The sequence below is a fragment of the Girardinichthys multiradiatus genome, chromosome 15 (genome assembly GCF_021462225.1).
Source record: "Girardinichthys multiradiatus isolate DD_20200921_A chromosome 15, DD_fGirMul_XY1, whole genome shotgun sequence".
In the NCBI taxonomy this organism is placed as follows: domain Eukaryota; kingdom Metazoa; phylum Chordata; class Actinopteri; order Cyprinodontiformes; family Goodeidae; genus Girardinichthys; species Girardinichthys multiradiatus.
Genome location: NC_061808.1, coordinates 30730955 through 30753308, shown reverse-complemented (window position 1 = coordinate 30753308; position 22354 = coordinate 30730955). Strand labels below are relative to the sequence as shown.

The following is a 22354-nucleotide window of genomic DNA, read 5'->3' as shown; positions in this document are numbered from 1 at the left end:
CAGCAGCAGAAGAACAGAACCTTTACAAGCTTTGTGTAAAAACCAGATTTATTAGACTCGTTTAAAACACGTAGATAGTATAGAGATGCTAGTTAGCAATGATGAATCATATCAGCCTGCATCACATAGGATCTTACTGCAGGCTTTAGTGTTTTAACGCCTGAAGTGAGGCTTTATATTTGGCTAAGCTACTAATTAAAAATCAGCTTGTATCACATGATTATTATTGAAGCTCTTGGAACCTAATCACAGCAGTTGTAAAATCTGAGCTGCGCAGGAATTACTTCAAATACTTGGCTTTTACTATACAAAAATGAAACCTTGTGAAACTGCTGCTGAAAGATTTCAACAATGGTGAAAGGAAGTCCTTTGTACATGGAGACCTCTTGATACCATCAGCAGTATACTTGGTGCTTTTCTCCTTCCTGCGTATGAGGTAGACCGGCTTTTTCTCTCCACTAATAATCCAACAAGTTATCCTCAGTCTGTTTCAGAGTAACTTGTTGGAATGATTCTGGAGCGCAAGGCGAGAGCAGGCCTCCATCTGGATGTGCCTGCGACCTTTGAGGCACAGTGGATGTTCAGATAGCAGACTGGAGCACAATTACATTAGTTCCTGGGATGAGGTTTTCATCTTGCCCATCAATCAGAGGGTCCCACTGATTAAAGTGCTTCTCCAGACCTGCACGATGAAAAATCGTCTGGATGAGCTTGACAGACAGACTGAACTGAAACTTAGGCTGACCTACTGAGGTTTTTCTTACCGAGATGGCGTTGCAGAAAGGCCAAAGTTGCTTTGTTGGAGAGGTCTATGGCTAGCTCTGGATCGATCTCTCCTTTAAGCTTCAATAGCTTCCCGATCCAGTTCCCTGTCAGGAAGGTAAAGTCTGGAAAGCTCTGGTGAACTGTGCCTCTGGAGGAACAAAATGGGGAAGATGAAATAATTAAGAGAAGAGTGTTACCGAGGACTGTATTAAATCATCTATGACAACTGTCGTCCTCATAGTACCTGATTGTGATCATTTTCCGCTGTACAACTTCAGAGTCCAACTTCTTCATGCGGCTGATGTTTCCAGCCCACTGGAACTTCTCAGAGTTAATGAAGAAAATGGGCTGCTTCACCCGAGGAAAGACCTCATCATCTAAAGGAAACATCCAGGCGTCTAGAGCTACTCCGCACCTGATAGGAGAGCAGGAGTTTAGTGGCTTGCAGCTCTTATAACTCATCAGTCCCTTTAATGTTTTTCATAGCAAAACATTCCTTTGGGAAAGTATTCCTAGTTTCATGCTACAACCACAAACCTTAGTGTTTTCACTTTGGGATCAACACAGAAGTGCAAGAAGAGAAAGAGCACACAATACAATATAATACAAATCTAAAATATGGGCTGTGGATTTATATTCACTCCCACTGAGTCAATACTTTGTACAAGATTGCTGTTACATAAACTGAACAAATGTAAGGCATAAATACTTTACACTGTACACTGTTGTTTCTCAGAGGATTCAAAGTATGAAGCAATCTGACCAGTTTATAGTGTCACAGCAATACTTCTTTAAATTACCAGCAGTGCAAAAAGTGCTACTTACTGAATACGCCTGCTCACTAAGAGCTGCACATCATATTAAAACATAAACCAGGAATGAGTGTGTATTGAGATAACATACTTGAATTTAACCTCTTTGCACAGGGCTTCAATAACAGTTGCTCCACCAAAGGAATGTCCCATCACTGCTGTCCTACACAGGTCCATGGAGTTCTGGCGGCCGGAAGAGGAGAGGTTTTTTCCTTAGATTCATTCTAATTGAATTCAAGTGAGTCATTTTATTATAGCTGCTATCTTCAGTGTAGAAGTCTAAAGCGAGAAAATAAAAATGCAGCTGAAAAAGCACAAAAGCTCCTTTATTTTGGAAGGGACAGAAAAGATCCAAAATAACCAACTTCTTGAAAACCTCAGTTAACCTCATTGAAAGGAAGTAAGTTTATCCCGTAGCCACACTGTCCAACAGATGCTTTCAACATGATCTAATATTTTATATTGCAGATTCCAGTAACTGTTGTCATGCTGCACCAGCCGACAGGTTCAGGCTTGTTTCTCTCCGACTTGGGAAGACCTGAAAACCAATGCTGATAAAAAAAAAAACCTTACCTCCAGTGTTGTCCAGTCAAACTGTGTCTGCAGAACATTCTGCACCGCTACTCCAGAGTTGATCTCGGTGAGTTTATCCAGAGCCAGGATGCACTCATCTGCTCGTTGTTTCACCTGAAAATGAGGGGAAAAACTGGGTCAAATAAAGTCATTGCCCTTAGAACTTACTGATACTTTACACATTATTGGCACAGACTTCAATATGTTTTCCATCTCATGTAGAGCGTAATTCTGAAGTGTGGAGTGCACTTGTTTGTAAAGCCCCCAGATTCTACTTTATAGAACAACTATTTCTGCAATTATAGCTGAGAGTGTTTTGGACTACATCTTCCAGCTTTGCACATGTAGGTACTGAAGTTTCTACCCTTTTTTCTTTTAAAACATCCCAATGCAGCTAAAGTCACTGTTCTGTTAAGTTCCTTACTTTGAAAATACACATTTATGCTAAGTGGGCAGGCTACAAAGGAAAACCATGAAAGGGGAAGTGGTTTTTACACTGTAAGGCCCGGTCCGGTACTGCTGAGTTTGAACAAAACTCAGAGGTGAGGAAATCCATCTGTGGCGAACTCGCTGCATGACACTGCAGATTTACACCAGGACCTTCCTGAGAAAACCATCTCTGACCTGCTTGTTCCTGAGGGGGAATTCCCTCTCGCCGCGCTTCAGAGTTCTGTAGTAGATCCACTCCTTCACCAGGTCGTCTTGGACTGCAGCCGATGATGTTTTGGACAAGCTCTCCTGGGTCAGGTCGGGTTCTGTCTTCTCATGGAAGTAAAATGTAGCCGAGGCTGACTCATCTCTGCCAAGGAGAACACAAAAATGAACGAAAACAGCACCATTTAGGTGTTTGAAGCTACTAGACAGACCTTCCTGAAAAATACGACCTCATCAAGTGCAGTTGGCTTATTTATATGCAGCGTCCTGAGGACATCCCATTACACCACTGATCAGACTGTCTTGACTACATCCATTAGCTTTTTTTTTTTTTTTTCAAGTTTATTTGCATTTTTTTAATCAAACAAGCAACATTTGTGAGCTGTTTGTGAAAAAACGGAGGATTTCACAAAAATACGACCCAAGCCTGACAGCACCATCAACCGACCTGCAGGACAGCTCATCCCATGCTCATCACACCATGAAGAATGAGAACGGTTCCACTCCTGCAGTGGAAACCCATACTGTGTTACCCAGACATGTTTTTTGTACGCTTTTGGAAAAGGCAATTTATAACATCTTTAAAATATGGCCAACTGTAACTGAGGTTAGGTTTGGTTCTACCAAGTCAGAGAGAAAATGGTTTTCAGAGATGAAAATGACTGTCAGAAGTACATCAGATAAACTGAACTTCCTTCATGCAACTAAAAACCAGTAAGTCTGAGCATTATCGACTGAAAACATTCTGTTTGAGATGAATTAAAAACAAATCCGACTTGAGATCTGCAAGGCTTGGGTTTCATGTTCAGGCTTGCTTATGAGCCAACTGTAACTCGTCTTTTTTTCCTTCTCTATACGTTGTCTCAGATTTGGACAGAAACCAAGTAGAGCGCGTCAGCAGCAGCTGACTGAAACATCTGAGCGACACCACAAACTTGTGACAAAGTGTCCGATGACACAGCCATGAATGACAGAGCAGCCACGCTCGTTCTGTGGCTCCAGCCTTTAACCCAACAACAGCCAGTCTCGGCCCCTCGATCGACGTGAGCCGCAGAGCAACAGGGGCCATTCTGTTCACCTCCATACGGTCCCCTTGTCTCTATACTGAAAGAAAATGTGATGACCTGGTTCAAGCTATTGTCTGCGCACCCTTTCCACTCCGACTCCACGGATTAACAGCAGAGGAGGGCTGCCCTCTCGAACTGCGTGTTTGGCAAATATTCATTAGAGTTTCTTCAAAATGACAAACAGCTCTAGATTTCTATTCCTTGGCTTCACGCTGTCAGGTCGGCGTGGGCCTTCATGATAAGCCTCAGTATAAATACCACAGTTTCACAGTATTACCACAAAAATGAAAGTTAAAAAGGGAAAGACTTTGGTGTGAAAAAAAGCTGTTTTCAAATGATTTCATTTATTAACAGAAAAAAAGCTATCCAAACCAACCTGGCTCTATGTATAAAAGGAATTAGGCCCTTTACCTAATAACTGGTGGTGCCACCAAGAGTTTAAAATGACCGGCAATGAGTCTTTAACATCACTGTGGAGGACATTTGGCCTACTCTCTGCAGAGTTGTTTTATTATGGCCATATTGGTGGGTTTTGGAGCATGAGCCGCCTTTTTAAAGGTCACGCCACAAAACCTGAAGTGTGAACTTTGTCTAGGCCATTCCAGAGGTGAAATTAGTGGTGTCCTTCAGATCTTTGTCCTGCTGTCCTAACCCAAACACAAACTGATGACTCCTTTAGGATTTTCTGAAGAAAAGAACTCGTGGTTTCTTTAATTACAACAAGTTATCCAAGTCCTGAAGGGGCACCAGACCATCATACTACCACCACCATGCATGACTGTCGGTATGACAGTCTCCTTCTTAAAACTTTGCTGTGTTCATTTTACATCAGATGTCCTTTCCCTACATCAGAAAACTTCCCCTAAAGTCTTGAGGATCATCAAGATGTTTTCTTGGCAAATGTAAGATGGGCCATTGTGTTTTTTTTTGTCAGAAGTGTTTCTAGCCTCAGAACTCACCCCTGGATGCCATTTTTGCCCAGTCTCTTTGTTTCTGTTGAATCATGAGGCCTTCAGTTCTTTAGATGCTGTTATTTGTGATTTTCTGGGAGAGTCATTGATGCTCTTGGAGTAATTGTGGTAGGCTGACCCCTCCTGAGAAAGTACACCACTGTTCCGTGTTTTCTCCATTTGTGGTTAATGGGTCTCACTGTTGTTCACTGGAGACCCGAAGCTTTAGAAACGGTTTGGTAAACACTTGGAGACAGACAAGGGTCAAAGTTTTTGTTTCCTATTTGTTCTTATATTCCTTTAGATCCACACATGATCTGTTTCTTTTTTAGATCTTTTAGCCTACTTCATGTTCTTGGACAGTTTTTAATTAAAAATTTCCCTGATTCCACAAGTCAGGCAGAAATCAAACCTGGGAGTAGCTAGTGAACTTTAACCTTAAGAAAAATGAGTAATCCCTGGTGATTAAATATTTAACATGGGGGCGATTCCATTTTTACACAGGGGCAGGTTAGTTTGGATAACCTTTCCTCCCCAATAAATGAAATCATCATTTTAAAAAGTGGAACTTGGGTTTACTCAGGTTATATTTGCCTGATGAGCTGTGTGAAAGAAGTGTGAAAGAAGTGTGAAAGAAGTGTGAAAGAAGTGTGAAAGAAGTGTGAAAGAAGTGAAGGGAGAAAAAGCACTGCATTTGCTTTTCTACAAAACAGAAAATTCAGCAATTACTACAATTCTAATTAATCTATTGCATTTGTTACTTTAATACATAGAGTTGGGCAAAAACATAAAAGCACTAAACTTGGTAACAGTTTTCAACTGCTTCTTGCACAGATTACAATGCATTTTAATAGTTCTGCATTCAGCAGGGCCTGCATTGTGACACAGTGGTTAGTAATGTTGTCTGGGTTAAAATCCCAGCCTAGAGTCTTTCTGCATCGAGTTTGCATGTTCTCCCTGCACACGCGTGTAGTTTCCTCCCACAGTTTGATGACGGATGACTGGAAATGTTTCCAAATCTGCCTTTCTTTAAGAAATTGAAAACAGCCAGCTGACTGGCACTGCACAGCAACAGGTGGTGGTGGGGGGGCAATGTCAACTCAGGTCAATCTAAGAGGACTTTAAACCATTAAACGATATGACCTAAAAGGTGTGATTTTTGAAACTATCACTTTTTAAAGCCTTGGTTTAACTTTATACCAGTAACTGATTCATGCCTACTGTCAGGTTCAACTAGTTCACATCCTATCCAGATGGAGTTTAGTGGGACAAAATTCAGCTGTCCTTTTACTTAGCCAAATCATGATCAGCGTGAAAACTGACTTGAAATATGCAAAGTGAGTTACCTGTGTTCCACGGATGCCACAATGAAGCCCCGAGAGGCCAGCTCTGCACAAATAGCTGAATACAAAGTCCTGCAACACAAAGCAACTTTTCAGTTACCACCATCTCCAGCAGCAATGAGGAAAAACCGAGCACTGTGTGTACCTGAAGGCACCGAGGCCGTGGGAGAAAATGACCACGGGACACTTTTCATTGGATTTAAATGGAGCATCCATGTAGGCTGGGATCTTATAGGAGCCTGAAATCCAAAAATACAAACAGACACGTCAGCTTTAGAAAGATAAGCACTGGCGACCCTACTGTTTGTTGGTTTCCCATGCCGCTGGCGGCTGGTTTGTTTCTACTCGTCACCTTGGTGTGAAATTAAAATGCAGAATTGAAACAAACCAACTATTTCTGCTTTTGCATCTGAAAATATAGATCAAAAGTAAAAGACAAAAGAGTTTACAGCCAAACAACTCAGACTTCTCTGTCAGCTATCTGATTTTCATTTTCACTGGAAAGGCAGAATTCTAACAAACTAATTTTAACTCTCCACTGGTTTCAGATGAGCACGTTACTAGTTCTGATCAGCTGCTTTTTCACCACAAACCCAAATCATTAAGCCTGGCCCTTTTTTTATCTGGAGTGAAGCCCAGATGTTTGGCTGCACAGAAATACTAACAAATATCTACAGTTTGTCCTAAGATCGTAACATGATGTGTTTGTTGATTCGACAGGTCAGGCAGGAAATCAAGTCTGGGTGTGATCAGTGAAATTTGAAGTCAGCTTTTGAAAGAAATGTGGTTAAAAACAGCTCTATCATGATTTAAGAAGGGGGTAATTACTTTTTCACAGAGAGCCAGGCCAGTTTGGATATATATTCTTCTCTTAATAAACATAACTGTCACGTGAAACTGGATTTACTCCGGTTATCTTTGATATTAAAATTAGCTTGATGATTCAAAGTTAGGTGTAAATGAAGAAGTACACATATGGGGTTGTTTGTGATTGAAGATATTCACCAAAAAGGTATTCAAAAATCTTTTCACTCAAGGTCCTGTTGATTTTCATGAAGTCCGCCAGGCCGTAAAAGTACTCCATGCTCGGGACCCAGTCGGGCTTCTCGGCTTTTTCCGTCTCCTGGCAGGGATAGTAAAGTCTGAAGAAGCTGCCCTGTTAAACAGACGCAGACAGGTAACTCCGTGACTCAGGTGTCTCCTTTATAATACAGACACTTTAAAAACATCTAAACAGGATTTAAAACATTTATCCCTCAGGGGACAATGTCTGACTTCACCAAGTCAGCTCCTTAGTTTGCATATTATGCCATTGAATGGCTCTGGCTCTGTGGAAGGAATACCAGAGAACTGTGTTGCCTATTTAACTAAAATACATACTTAAACACAGAGACAGGTGGCCCTGTCTGTATGGATAAACACTGGATTTGTTTTTTTTTTCCCCATTTCACCTGGGCAGTGTGGTCCATCATAAAGTCGGTGCAGCCCACTTGGTTGGGGCCCTTCGCAGGAGGGATCCCCAGATGATTACTGCAGGAGTTCCCCATGGCAAAGAAGCCTAGAATGTACCTCCACTGTTCTGATAAAAGATGACAAGACAGATATGTTCAAAGGGTAACATGCAATCATCACAGGCATTAATGTCACATTATTTTTGGTTCCTTCGAACCGTTCTTCTTCCTGGGTGGAATGTAAGTTGGTGACTTGGTAATCCATTCCAAAGCCAGTTCTGATGTGTTTGAGAATCCTGTTGGAGCACCCAGTTCTATCCAAGGTTCACTCATCTGACACTCATCCCCTAACCCTTATTTAATTTCCCTTTGGGATTAATAAAGTATTTTTGAATTGAATTGAATTAACTGTCAACCTCTGATTAAATAAAATCAGTTAGGATGTTCAGGAACAGCCCAGAACTCACCAAGTTAACAGCACCGGCTTTAAAATCTGTTTGCAGCTACTTACATGGCCTCGGCCTAAACCTAGGCCTTCTGGGAGCCTAGGCCTTCTGGAGAAATGTTTTGTGGTCAGACAAGTCAAAGATTAAACTATCTGACTACAATGGAAAAAAGAAAGTTTAGAGGATGCACTGATTGTCAAGCAGGGTAGTGGTAGCATCATGCTGAGGGTGTGTTTCAATGATGGCGGTACTGGTGTATTGCACAAACTAGGTGGAGTAATGAAGAAGAGAGACTACTTCCAAATTTTTTAACATTACCTCAAGTCAACAGCTAGATGGTTGAAACTCTGGCAGAACCAAGTGTCCCAGCAAGACTGATCCAGAACCCTGATTTAAACTGGTTTTGACCGTATAAAGCAGGAAAACATCAAGTTTCTGGAGTAGTCCCACTGACATCAACCCTACTGACTAAATGAACTCCTTGATTTCTGATAATCAGAGTGGTCAAATATCCACCAGAATTATGTCGGAAACTTGGTAATGGCCACATGTTTGAGGTGCAACTCGCGAAGGGGACCCTTATCCAAATATTAGTGGGGGCGCACGTTTATATTTGAGCCTTTGTGGATTAGAGAAAATCCAAAATGAATTCAAAATTCTGCATCAAATTCCTGCTTTTAGAGCATTCTTTAGTCAATTATCAAATTTCAAAAATGGCTGTTGTGTCGTTATTCCACACCAAACGAAAAAAGGTCTGAATGAACTTTTAAAGCCCAAAATTAAAATGACAATGATGCTGATTAATGTGTGTAAACCTCCGGCAGCCCAGGACACGTTAAGCTGTCCGGTGTTGTAGTAATACTTTAACTATCAGTTAAGTAACGGGGATGTTACCGTGGACAAAGTTTGACCTTGAACCTTTGGACACATCTGAATGCTCATGTTTTTAACCTCCGACTTTGTTAGAAACGGTGCTTCTCTTAATAACACTGTAACCTAGTCCCAAAAAAAACTGTTCAATTTAATTCAATTAAGTTTATTTATTTATATAACGCCAACTCACAACACATGTTCTCTCAAGGCACTTCACAAAGTCAGGTACATCCATTCCAATTAATCCTAACCATTGAACAGTGCAGTCAGATTCAGTTATTTATTCAAATTGGATAAAAAGTTTTTCTGTCTAAGGAAACCCAGCAGATTGCATCCAGTCAGTGACTTGCAGCATTCACTCCTCCTGGATGAGCATGTAGAGACAGTGGACAGTCACTGGCGTTGACTTTGCAGCAATCCCTCATACTGAGCATGCAGGTAGCGACAGTGGAGAGGAAAAACTCCCTTTTAACAGGAAGAAACCTCCAGCAGAACCAGGCTCAGTGTGACTGCGGCCATCTGCCACGACCGACTGGAGGTTAGAGAGAACAGAGCAGAGACACAAAGAGAACAAAGAAGCATTGAATCCAGGAGTACTTTCTATGGGAAGGAAAAGTAAATGTTAATGGATGTAGCTCCTTTAGTCGTTTCACCTAGAAAGAAAGAACAGATAAACTCTGAGCCAGTTTTCAAGGTTAGAGTCTGAAAGAGAGCACATAGAGTTAGTCACAATAAAAGCTCAGTCAATCGCCATGTCTAGGAGAGAGAAAGGGTTAAACACTGACAGACAGGGCCAAGTGGATCATCAGTAGAGGGTGAGCATTAAGTTGTTGCCAGCAGAAGCTTGGACAATGCCCCTCTCCAGAAAAGTGTCACAGGTAGACACAGAGTCAGGCCAGGTGTAGCTTCTAGGAAGAGAAAAGAGAGAACAAGGTTAAAAGCTGAAATAACAGCAAACAATGCAAAATTGGAGAGTAGTGTGAGAATGTAGCGAAGAGGGTGAAAGTGGTCATTATGTCCTCCAGCAGCCTAAGCCTATAGCAGCATAACTACAGAGATAGAGTGGCTTAGGTTATTCTGAGCTAACTATAAGCTTTATCAAAAAGGAAAGTTTTAAGCCTAGCCTTAAAAGTAGACAGGGTGTCTGCCTCACGGACTAAAACTTGAAGTTTTGTTCTACGCAAAACTTTATGTCACAACATCAGTGGAGTTGTTCAACAATATGCCCAATACTCCTCCTGTAAGTTAAAGTTGTTTTTCGTGCCTTACCTCTCTTTGTCCACTCGTAAATCGTCTTCACTGCTATGTGCACAAATCCTCCATTAAAAGACATCGACCTTCGTCCTTGTGAAAAACGAGTTAAACCCGCTCCGAGCGGCTGATACCAAAAATCACGGATAGCAACCGACTAAACAACAACAAGGCCTGAGGGAGACACGGAAATATGTTTTTCGTCTACATCAGTCATTATGGTGCTGTCATGCGCATTTCTTAAACATAACAACTGTATGAGTCATTTGGTAGCGGCTTAACCTGCCCGAGTTTGACAACCAGCCGCTGCGAGCAAAAGTGGGAGCTAAGGGGCAATGGATCCGCATCATTTAGCTGCCGGCGAGACTAGCGACGCGTCAACCCACATCAACCATGTAGCTTTTATGTAATTAAAACTCACAGGCTTGTGTCGCCAGACAGACGTATAGCCTTTCATTTGAGAATGAAAGATGTCCTGCGCCGCTCAACCGTACTTCCAGCTAGGTCGCGCACTGGCTTATTGCTAAGGAGTAGAGTCAGTCACATCACCATTTCTTAACAAGTTGCTCCACCTCTCTGTCAGCTGCCAGCTACTTATCTACAGATAAAAAAGTAAGACAGGGTCGGGGGTGCTGTATTATAAGACTAAACACAGACTTCCAAACTGATATTACTTTGACGGAATAACTATGAAGGTCTATTCCAGTTCCTGCTAAAAATGAGGGGATATGGGACTCTCAAGGCAGCTCTTTGTATTTGTTTACATAAATGTTGACTTTAATTAATTCAATCTATAATCACTATGGCAACAACACCAATAATTATATGCTGGTAAAGAGCTGGCTCATCTGGTATCTGTTTGACAGTGGTGGAATTATACTCCGTTCCTATAGGGGGCGGGAGAGAGCATAAGTCAGGAAAGCTAACCGAGCGGAGACTGAACAATGTAATACAAAATTATAGCAAGTTAGCTACGAGGGATTAAACAGAGCATTTTACTAGTTACAACTTATCTTAAAATGAAGCTGGTAGGTAAATGCCATACATATTAAAATGATATATGATGTGCAAGATACTGGATGCCACAGGAGAGTTAGAAGAGGTCTAGGGAGCTGAGAAACAGTGATGGAAATTAGCTTTAGGTGCTAAAATTCATTCTCTGTGGTTCGCGAAGACTGTACTTACATTGAGCTTTGCATGCTGTTTGATTTAGTAAAAACCGGTAGTAGTAAGTTTGTCCTTCTTATAATTTACATCTTGTTTTTGAAAGCTGATCAAGCACACAATTTGAAAGCAATAATCTCTTGGGTCGCTTCTGGGGTTCGGTTCCTCCTGGTCGATACAACCTGGTTACGGGTGTTTATATGACGTTTCCCTGTTGCTCTTTGCAGTACTGCCTTTCTGGTCACCCAACGCTGCCTTGCAATGTCCTGAAATTCAAGTCCACCACCATCATGTTGGACTGTGGACTGGACACCACCTCTGTCCTCAACTTTCTGCCTCTTCCTCTGGTGCACAGGTGAGATCGGTTTATTTATCTATTCATGACTGGGATATTGGTCTGTATCAGTGATATTGTTTTGTTTTTATTTTTGTACCTAATCAGTCCAAGACTCTCTAAGCTGCCTGGCTGGATCTCTAAGGATGGTAGCATAAACCTGGAAAAGGTAAGAAGAGTTACAGGATTCAGAAAAACTTCATTAATCCATCGAAGGTCAGTTTCAAACAGGCACCCAGTTCATGTGGAGTTTAAGAAGGTGTAGGCAGACACAAACACCAGAGTTGTTCACTTGAGTCGTGTGACTTGGAATAGAGTTAGACTCGAGTCACAAATTAAATGAGTTTAGACTCGAGTTGACAAAATGACAAAAGACTCAGCACTGGTCTTGGACTTTCACACCAGTAACTTATGATTTCACTTCGAATTAAAGGTTCCATCTCTTAAGCCGAGCAGAGACGGTTTTTCAGCAGAGCCACATCTGGCATGCAACATGGGACTCTGTAAAGCGTGCAGCCCGCCTGCGTGATGCTGGCCATGGAATTGCATGTCTTGACTTTGGACTTGGGAGGAAAAATGTGAGACTTACTTGTGACTTTCAAAACAATAACTTGATCCTGCCTCTGACAAACAAGATATACATACAATAATTATAATGTGCTAGCAACACCTTAAACCAAACCTGTAGCACAGTGGGGTAAAAAACACTCATTTACATTAAAATATAGCAATAAAAATGTAAAAATGAAAGAGGAGCTCCTGCAGATTATTTAAGACCAAAGTCTGATTGCATATGGGATTCAAGTTTTTTTAAATGTGATTTGTTTTTGTCAGGGCCGTAAGATATCACTGACCTGAAGGCATCAGAATAAAGCATGTCTGTCTGTTTGGTGGATGAAGCATTCAGCCTTCTTCCTGACCTGTCTTTGCCATAGTGAGGACCCATCTCTCTGCCATTTTTGAGTGATTTCTAATTTTGCCGTTGAGACTGTTCTTGTCCCTAACACAAAGATTGTCTGGCTAGCAAGTAAACGAAAACAACTAAAGAACTTACATTATATTAGGCGTACCGTAAGTTGATGTAGTTGTTGCTTATTGTTGGCATTATTAATTCTACTTGATTTTATTTCGTAATTTGTAGAATGAAAATATGCCGTGCCTTGAAAAGTATCAATACTCCAAAAATATTTTTCACTTTCTGTCACATTACAACCAAAAACTTGAATGTGTTTTTGAGGGAATTTAAGCTGATAGACCAACATAAAACAATGCATACCCGTGAAGTGGAAAGAAAATAATATGTATATTTTCAAAGTTTGTTTTACAAGTAAAAATTGGAAAAGTGTGGTGAGCATCTGTATCCAGCTATCTTTACTCTCACATCCCTAAAGAAAATCCAGTGCAACTAATTGCCTTCAGAAGTCAGCTAAGGCAATTAGCTGACTTCCACTAGTGTGTAATCTAACCTCAGCATAAATGCAGCTGTTCTCTAAAGGCCTCAGAGGTTTGTTAGAGAACATTAGAGAACAAACGGCATCATGCAGTCCAGACGGGCCAGGGAGAAAGTTGTGGAGACATTTAAGGTAGGGTTAGGTTCTAAAACAAGTTTCAAAACAAAAACACTAGTATGAGACAACTGGCTGTTCGCCTGAACTGACAGTCTGGAGAATGTGAGCATTATTCAGAGAGGCATGGTAACTTTGGAGGAGCTGCAGAGATCCGCAGCTCATGTAGCCGAATCTGTCGACAAGAATATTAGTCATGGACTCCACAAATCTGATCTTTATGGAAAGTGGCAAGAACAAAGCTCTAAAGAAAGCCAGTTTAAAGTTTGCCACGAAAACATGTAGAAGGAGGTGCACTGGTCAGATGAGACCAAAACTTAACTTTTTACGTACATGCTGTCTGTGGTTAAAGACAAACATGGCAAATAACCAGGAACACAATATCTCTATGATAAAACGTGGTGGTGGCAGCATCATGCTGTGGGGTTGGTTTTCTTAAGCAGAGACAGGAACCCTGGTTAGAGTTGATGTGAAGATGGAAGGAGCCAACTACAGGACAGTACTGGAAGAAAACCTGTTAGAGGTTGCAGAAGCTTTGGGTGGAGGTTCACCTTCCAGGACAGCAACCCCAAACATAGATCAAAGGATATTCCTGTTCTAAAAATGGTCCAGTCCAAGTCTAGACCTAAATCCAATTGAGGATATGTGGCACAACGTAAAAATGTCTGTTCACAGACATTGTTGTCATCAAGCTCGGGCTATTTTCCAAAGAGTAGACAAAAATGTTACGTTCTAGATCTGCAAAGCCAGTAGAGACACACCTCCTAAGACGTGCAGTCAGAATGGCAGCAAAAGGTGGTTCTATCAAGTATTGACTTAGCGAGTCTGAATACATATGCATGCCACACTTTTCAGATGTTTTACTTAATACATTTTTTTTTTTATTATGTATGGGTTTTCTTCCACTTTACAATTACTACTATGTGTTGGTTTTCCACATACAATTCCTATAAAACACTGAGGACTGTGGTTCTAATGTGACAAAATTTCAAATAGTTTAACGGTTCTAAAGACCTCTGGAAAAGAGTTTCTCGTCCTACAGCTTCTGTGACACAGACTAATACGTGCTGACTAATTATTGTCCTCCCTGTCCTCTCAGGAGCTGAAAGAATGCGCTGGCAGAGTTTTTGTGGACGCCCAGCCAGAGTTCTGCCTCCCAGAGGTACATAATCGTATCCTCCCAATCAGTGCTAATCATTCAAACAATTAAAATCCAAAACTGCTTTTCATCACATTCTAATTCTTCTGTGGCTGCCTCCCACCGGCATCGATCACAGAGAGAATTGCTGGACCTCTCCACCATTGATGTAATTCTTATCTCCAACTACCACTGTATGATGGCCTTGCCCTACATCACTGAACACACTGGCTTCACTGGGACGGTGTATGCCACAGAACCCACTCTGCAGATTGGAAGGTAAGTACACAGGGCGTTAACATGGCTAGAACATCATTTGCTGTATCTAGTTCTTTTGTTAACGGGAATACAGAGCAGTACAATAATAAAAGACAATCGTTTATGGTTATGGATGAAGCTACAAGCAAAAAAGATTTGATTTCAAACCTCTAAGGTTTAGCATAAATAAAACTACATATTCCTAGACCTTGTTTAGACTTTACACACCTAGATATATTTTCTCAAGCACAAAAATAATTATTAGAACTATTGTTTTTCTGTAGCTTGTTGCTTTACATTTGAATAATAAAATCACAAATTACTCCTTCATCTCACATGTAAAGTGATGTGTAAATGAAGTTATGAATGAACACATCTACGGCACCTTGTTTCCCTAGGTTGCTGATGGAGGAGCTTGTAAACTTCATGGAGAGGGTTCCTAAAGCTCAGGCTGCCACCTGCTGGAAGAACAAGGAAGTTCAGAGGTCAGTAAACGGCAAAAGAAATGGAACATCAAGAGTTTAAAGGAAACAAATTATGTCCAGATTTTCACAGGTTGCTCTGCTTTCTGAGGCTCCTCTTAAATATCGGCATCATGCTTAGGTTAAATACAGCAGAAGTCCTCTTCCCCCAAAACCTGCTTGTCTAGCCCTCCCAGGCATGTCTGTGGAGAGCTTAGAGCTGACAAGCCATGGCAGAGAGCCTTCATTGTTCTTAATAACACTCAGCAAACCGACTTGACTTCATTTCACAATAAACTGTTAAAAAAACACATTTTATTTTGTAAGAATAAATTCTCCTCTTCTTTTTGGGGGCAGTCATGAGTTAAAGTATTTCAGGTTATTTAAACACTACAGTACAGAGTGCACACATCACCGCTTTACGTCATGATTCCTTTTCACGGCGCAGGAAAAGTCCCGAACACATCAACAAGTAAATATGTTGCTACTGGGCCTACTCTTGTGAAATTTGCACCGGATGAAGGTAATAACCCAAGTAATACACACATACAAAGACATGGAAACCATTGCACCATAAATTTGGTTATTTGAAATAAAGTGAAAAGCTACAGAGAAGAAGTATTAAACATGCCTTCTGAAATTCATTCAATAGTCAGTAGAAAAGCCTATTATGTAATGACAACCTCAGGATGTCTCCTGTATAGAGAAACTAGTTGTAGGCATTGTTAAGGAGTAATTTTGACCCAGGCCTTCACACAGGCTATTTTTAAAAACTTGAAAACTCTGATCTTCGGTATTGTCCGTAGATTTTTAATTGGATCTGGGTCCTGTGACTGACCAGCATTTCGCTGAAACCAGTTAAGAGTTTTCTTGGCCGTTTGTTTTGGATTTTAAGAAATAAAAAGGTCTGGTATATTTCCCCATTCATATTACAGTAAGTCTGTCAGAACTACATGCTAAAAACGACCCCACACCATGATGCTCCCACCTATAAAATTCACAGGTTTTTTTTCGGGTTTTGGGTCTCATCTTACCAGACCATACTCTTTTAGTATTTCAATGGCTTATCTAAACTTTAAATGAGCTTCAACAGGATTTTGGTTCAGCAGTAGAGTCTTATTGCTTTCTTTGAAAACTACTTGCTAGTTCCAGGTCTTACTGAAGCTCTCTCCGAGTGCTCCTTGGTTCTTGGACAAGTCTTCTGATTATTCTCTCCACCCATCTGACAGAAATCATGTGAGGAGCACCTGGTTGAGCACCTGGCTTCCATTTGTCTAACTTCAACATAAGCATTTTTACAAACAGTACCGTGTTATTTGTTTTTGTCTACTTGGTGAAGTTGCTGTCTCTCTGTCCGAGGCCCACTTCTTTCCCTTTTTGGCTCACTAAATATTGTGCGGCACAAATGAATGATGTTCTTATACATCAGGATGCTTCCTGGGCCGCTCAAGGACGCGGTTGACGTGTGGACGTGGAAACGGTGCTACAGCATGCAGGAGGTCAACTCGGCTCTCAGCAAAGTGCAGCTCGTTGGCTATTCCCAGAAAGTGGTAGGAACAACTTTTTACGTGGATTTTACAAAGACAAACACTCAAACACCTGGATCCTGGAGGTCACACCAGGTCTTTAAACAAAGCAGCACTCTACATAACTTATTTTGATGATTAGTTTCGGCCAGCATTGTTGTTCAGTATTTTAATGTCTCATAGGGGGGGTGTTTTTGCCTGAATACCATTTCCAAGGGTTACCCCTCTGAAACTTAATTTGGGTAGTAATTAAAACATTCCACTGAGAAATGGGACGCCCCTTTGAGAAGACGATAGCTCGGCAGTTCAGGATGATTCCTTTTGCATAAACACACAACCTAACATGTCAGTATGTGCCTTGTAAACAGTTAGCAATTATAAAGCAGATGTTGGTGACCACATGCACCCTGGTAAAAATAATACATCTTTAAAACGGTTTTAGATTTTCAATAATCTAAATGCACAACTTTTAGAAATGTAATGAACTAAATATAGTTTTTTTTTTCTCTTAAGTAATACATTACAATGGATTAATATAGACATTATACCGTGTTTTTAATGGTTGTGTGTTTGAAACATAGAAATTATTATTGTGTTAGTTTTTTTGTCTGCTAACCTGACCCTAACCCTGTTCTTCAGAAGCTGTTTGGAGCTGTGCAGATCTCCCCTTTAAGCTCCGGTTACTCATTGGGAAGCTCCAACTGGATCATCCAGTCGCATCATGAGAAGGTGTCCTACGTATCGGGATCGTCCCTCCTTACCACACACCCGCAGGTAAATTCTTCTGTACTTTGATCAAATTCCACATGAAACCTGAGGAGGGAGAAGCTGCACAGATCTACACACAATTCATCTTCATAGTTCACCAGCTAAACATTCTGAATTAAGTTCACCGCTCCGACATGGACTAGTTCTCGTTCATTCTTCATATTCTGTCTTAAATAAGGGTTAAATACCAGTTGTCCCAGTGCAAGTGAATGCAGCACATTCACTTGCACATAGTAGGCTACTTGATACCAGACACCGGCCCATGCCTAGTTGAATATAGATTAATGTTGCAGAACTGCAGTAGAAACACATTTGCCTGTTCAGAAGTTCTTCTTGTTTGTCCTCGCAGCCAATGGACCAGAGCTCCTTGAAGAACAGTGATGTTCTGATTCTAACAGGCCTCACGCAGATGCCCACTGCCAACCCAGACGGCATGCTGGGAGAATTCTGCAGCAACCTGGGTAGGTTGAAATGTCTAAAATATACACTTCACTTGTCTCTTGAGATCTAAATCATTGACTGAAGCTCGGTATTAAATTTGGACTTGCAGCAATGACGATCCGGGCAGGAGGCAACGTGTTGGTCCCTTGCTACTCCTCTGGAGTGATATACGACCTGCTGGAGTGTCTGTACCAATTCATTGAGAGCGCCAGCCTGGGGACCACACCCTTCTACTTCATCTCCCCTGTGGCCAACAGTTCGCTGGAGTTCTCTCAGATCTTTGCTGAGTGGTGAGCAGTTGTTTCTTAAAACCTCTACACACCCTTTTATTTACCTTTCTGGTTCCACTTCTGAGTTCTTCCTTTTCTGTCATAACTTTAGGCTTTGTCATAATAAGCAAACAAAGGTGTATCTTCCTGAGCCTCCTTTCCCACATGCAGAGGTAAGTCCTGCTGCTGCAGGAACAATGATGCAACATTTGAGACAAAGCGATTTCTGGAAGGAATTATTTGTAGAAGGTTGTGCTTTAAAAGTAGCAAATTTAACCTAATCTTTTTTTCTTTTTTTTTCTGAAATAATGGTAGCACACTTAATTTAATTAACCTGAATGTTTGCTTTAATGCTTTTTCCATCATATAAAAATACATAAGTGAACAGGAAGAAAGGGATATTTGTAAATAATAGCCATGTGTTGGCAGTGACAGATTGTTTCAGGGGATCAGATTCATTTTATTGCAACAAGCTTTATCAGCTGAACTAATAGCTTAATTCGCTCAAGTCATCATCAGCACACCTAGAATGTAAAGTTCAGTCAAATAAAAACCAAATTGAAACAAAACAGAAAATCTGCTTAATCTTTCTTTACGTGGAGAGCGTTTTGATTAATGGACGTAGACTCGTTTTGTCATAAAGCAGTTATACACCCTGTAATAACAGCTGTATAAAGAGGAACCTTTAGAAATATTGTTGCTACGGATGACACTAAGTCCTTTCTTGTGCCGCTGATGTTTCAGCTGATCCAAACCAACAAGCTGAAGCACTACCCCAGCATCCACGGAGACTTCAGCAGCGAGTTCCGTCAGCCCTGCGTGGTTTTTACCGGTCACCCCTCGCTGCGCTTCGGAGATGTGGTTCATTTCATGGAGCTGTGGGGCAAATCCAGCCTCAATACCGTCATCTTTACAGGTAACTGTCACACAGCAGCTGGGGAAAGAAGAAACAATGGATTCTTCCTCTACCTTTGGTTGGTGCGTCACTTTGGAGATTTTCTCCAAATGACCACTATGGACTCTCCAGGGACATCGCCCCTGTCTCTGACAGATAGGTTGAGTCTTGTTCTGGACCCGGCCTCACCACCTATCACTGCCAACTGACCCCCACCGAATGATCGGTAATGAAAGCCAAAGACGCTTTCACAGGCTCATGTGGGGTCTAGTCTGTGGTAGGGACCCTCATAGCAAGCATGGGCTAAATGTGCGTTATATCTGCTGTTATCTTCAGTGCCTGAAAGTATCCTAAATGTTCTGTGGCTGAGAGTTACTACAGTGAACAGTCAGGAACCGGGCCTCTTGTTGCCCCCAGCCATAGCTCCAGGTGACAGCCATCGCCCATGAGCCACAACAGGCAGGATGGATATGATGGAAGAAGAGTCTCTGGTCACACATTCACTGCTTGAAGGGCTTATAAACAGTGGGGAGCTCAAAGCAGGCAGTGATGAAATGGAAGAAGGATTAGCATTGAACCTGCTTCCATTCTCTGCCATGGAGGTACTGCAGTTGGACACTTTGAGGAAGTTCTCATAATGAAACGCCTCACTCTGGTAACAAAGATGTAGGAATTATGTTGTAAAACTCAAAACCTTCCCCTTTTCTCCTCAGAGCCAGATTTCTCCTACCTGGATGCCCTGGCTCCTTACCAGCCGTTAGCCATGAAATGTGTTTACTGTCCCATAGACACGAGGCTCAACTTCCATCAAGTTTCAAAGCTCCTGAAGGAAGTGCAGGTATGCAGCTCACTTCATTGTCCCATTTACAAGATTTATGTGTTGCTCGCAATATTCAAATGTGGGACGCTGTAGAGAAACATAATGGTTCGTCACAGTTGTGGGTAAATATGGAAAAACAGTAAGAAGGATGAGGACAGAGCAGTTCTGTTTGCTGCAGACCCAAGTGGATGGATAAACTGACTCTAACCATTAATTAGAAATACAGTCAAAAACCACTGACAGGACGTTTTTGCAATAAAAAAGAATTATTTATCGGCTAGTGCTAACCTGCACTACGGGCTTTGTTTAAATCTGTACATTTTGGTGTGCGTCTGTAGTTATCTACCCAAGTCAATACTTTTTAACTGGACAAGTCACTAGTGCAAGTCAGCTAGAACTGGTGTTCATGTCTTCTGATTCCTTTTAATGATTGATGATGATTGTTCAAAGCCAGAAATGGTAACAATTGCATTAGTCCGATCTAGAGGTGATGAATGCATGAATACGTTTTCTAAGGTCTTTAGAGTGAAGACAAATGTTGTCTCACCAGTTTGATGTAACTGATGAAAATTGGTTTTGACAACTGATTTTACTTGCATAGACCTGTCCTAAAACATTCCAAGATCTGACAGAGGAGGAACAATGAGAAGCAAGACGATCAAGGAAATAAATTGGGTCATCCAAAGTGATTCGATTTCCAAATGCAGCGGTTTCGGTTTTATTTCAGTGTGAGGGAATTTTGTGTCAGCCAGTCTTTCCATCCTATTGGCAATTGACTGATTGATTGGAATTGATCTGAATTGACTGATCGATTGATTGATAGACTGATTGCACATAGAATAAAATATTTCAAGTCCTTATTTCTTGTCATTTTGATGATTATGACATTCAGAATATTTCAGTTTCTAGCAATCATGTTGAACCAGAAAGCAGATTTGGCAACTTTTACAGATTTCTGATATTCATGTATCTTTTTCCTTCCACTTCACAATTATGCCCTACTTTCTGTTGTATCACGTAAAATCCCAATAAAATACATTTAAATATGTGTTTGTACCATGACTAAATGTGGAAAAGTTAACCGTACGTAGGTAAGATCTGTCTGTCCTTCCTGCAGCCCCTCCATGTGGTGTGTCCAGAGCAGTACACCCAGCCTCCTGTAACACAGTCCCACCGTTCTGATCTGATGCTGGAGCTGCAGCCCCCTCCGATGCCTTACAGACGCTGCTCCGTACTCAGTCTGCCCTTCAGGCGCCGCTATGAGCGAGTCTACATCCTGCCTGAGGTAACTCGTATGGATGGAGGCTGAGCACCTGTCTGAAAGGACCGCTGGTTCAGAGGAAACTGTTGTTTGGTGCTAAAATAGCTGTCTGAGTTAAATATTTTTAAATGCAGTTATGGAAATATTTAGAGTGCCGTTCTAATCGGCGGCCAGTTTTCATTTCTGGAAGTCTGACTCTTCCTCTTGTAGCTCGCAAACTCACTGGTGCCCTCTGAGGTTAAAGCTGGAGTCTCTGTGGCAACCGTGTCTGCAGTGCTGCACTCGAAGGACAACAAGCACACACTGCAGGTGAGTCCACAGGATTTGCTGCTAGTATTTTGTCTCCCTGGAGTTGGCTGACATGTTCCTCCTTGCCCTGCCAGTCGGTGCCCAAACCGCCTCCCGTGGCCCCCAGCAAAAAGAGGAAGCGGGTAATAGAGGAGCCCCCAGTGACGTTGTCCCCCAAACCCCTGCTTAGTGGAGCTGTGCCCCTGGAGGCTTTTCTGGCCACACTACAAAAGGTCTGACTGAACGTTCTGCAAGAAGATTCCTTCTTGTATCCTTCTTAAAACTGTCAGTAACACGACTCTCACTGAAGCTGGGCTCAGTTTTCATGTTTCTTTGGATCCGCAGCACGGGATTACAGAGGTTAAAGTGGAGGAGACGGCAGAGGGGCACATTCTGCACCTGCAGGCTGAGGACACCCTGATTCAGCTGGAGGAGGACGGGACGCACATCGTCTGTGACAACAACGAGCCGCTGCGGACCACGCTCAGAGACCTGGTGCTGCGCTTCCTGCAGAAACTCTGACTGCTGCCACAAGTCTCCCTCCATCAGCTGCAGCACAAACGGAGGACTGCAAAGGAGAACTCTTATTTTTATTTTTTGTTTTACGAAACATGTCCAGATTAATTATTTTGTATTAAATAATTTCACTAGCGGCTTGTGCTGTGTGTCTTGAATCAGTGTATTGGAGTGCCTACATGTTCAGATTTGTTTTTACAATTCTTCAGCTTGGCGTACTAAAGATCAATAACCCACATTTATGCAACAAGTCAAAATTCAAAAGTGTTAACGAGTCTTTCTGAAAAATTAGCAATCCTCTCTGACATGCTGAATATCAACTTCGGTTGGATTATTTGGCTTGTGGTTATCTAGTACCATCAAAAAGTAGACTTCTGTTTTTGCTTGTTTGTGTTTCTGATTGTCGAAGGAATTCACCATCAGACAAATTTACTCAGAGTTAATAAAAAGTGCAGTTTTTATATG

General features: G+C 41.6%; 2 protein-coding genes across 6 annotated transcripts; one reads left to right on the top strand and one right to left on the bottom strand.

The window, feature by feature from the left end:
- Positions 1-30: 30 nt before the first annotated feature.
- On the bottom strand, positions 31-11505 carry pla2g7 (phospholipase A2, group VII (platelet-activating factor acetylhydrolase, plasma)). Of its 3 annotated transcripts, none has more exons than XM_047387474.1 (11): positions 11371-11505; positions 7616-7743; positions 7170-7320; positions 6310-6403; positions 6168-6236; positions 2775-2949; positions 2151-2264; positions 1669-1760; positions 1010-1180; positions 765-913; positions 31-682 (listed from the first exon to the last, which is right to left on the bottom strand). In XM_047387474.1, exons 2-11 carry the CDS (start codon positions 7709-7711, stop codon positions 582-584), a joined length of 1212 nt encoding a protein of 403 aa, XP_047243430.1. In that variant the 5' UTR covers positions 7712-7743; positions 11371-11505; the 3' UTR covers positions 31-581. The 3 variants fall into 3 exon arrangements, with proteins under 3 accessions (XP_047243430.1, XP_047243429.1, XP_047243428.1); XM_047387473.1 differs by lacking the exon at positions 11371-11505 and adding an exon at positions 10607-10745; XM_047387472.1 differs by lacking the exon at positions 11371-11505 and adding an exon at positions 10204-10550.
- Positions 10661-22026, top strand: ints9 (integrator complex subunit 9). Of its 3 annotated transcripts, none has more exons than XM_047387471.1 (17): positions 10661-10797; positions 11577-11704; positions 11792-11852; positions 14348-14410; positions 14526-14665; positions 15043-15129; positions 16535-16655; positions 17271-17405; positions 17749-17860; positions 17950-18130; positions 18222-18282; positions 18854-19025; positions 19718-19842; positions 20942-21109; positions 21296-21394; positions 21469-21606; positions 21719-22026. In XM_047387471.1, the coding sequence occupies exons 2-17, from the start codon at positions 11640-11642 to the stop codon at positions 21893-21895; spliced, it is 1905 nt and encodes a 634-aa protein (XP_047243427.1). In that variant the 5' UTR covers positions 10661-10797; positions 11577-11639; the 3' UTR covers positions 21896-22026. The 3 variants fall into 3 exon arrangements, with proteins under 3 accessions (XP_047243427.1, XP_047243426.1, XP_047243425.1); XM_047387470.1 differs by lacking the exon at positions 10661-10797 and adding an exon at positions 11054-11213 and having other exon boundaries at positions 17274-17405; XM_047387469.1 differs by lacking the exon at positions 10661-10797 and adding an exon at positions 11054-11213.
- The last annotated feature ends 328 nt before the right edge of the window (positions 22027-22354 follow it).

What these genes read in the sequence shown, in the direction of transcription:
- pla2g7 (XM_047387472.1), bottom strand. Translation starts at nt 10,267, where the DNA reads ATGTCTTTTAATGGAGGATTTGTGCACATAGCAGTGAAGACGATTTAC. An exon ending in CACGGCCTCGGTGCCTTCAG is followed by an intron (nt 6,237 to 6,309) that starts GTACACACAGTG and finishes TTTGTGTTGCAG; the next exon opens with GACTTTGTATTCAGCTATTT. An exon ending in CGGAAAATGATCACAATCAG is followed by an intron (nt 914 to 1,009) that starts GTACTATGAGGA and finishes TTGTTCCTCCAG; the next exon opens with AGGCACAGTTCACCAGAGCT.
- ints9 (XM_047387469.1), top strand. An exon ending in GTAGCATAAACCTGGAAAAG is followed by an intron (nt 11,853 to 14,347) that starts GTAAGAAGAGTT and finishes CTGTCCTCTCAG; the next exon opens with GAGCTGAAAGAATGCGCTGG. An exon ending in AGAATTCTGCAGCAACCTGG is followed by an intron (nt 17,861 to 17,949) that starts GTAGGTTGAAAT and finishes TTGGACTTGCAG; the next exon opens with CAATGACGATCCGGGCAGGA.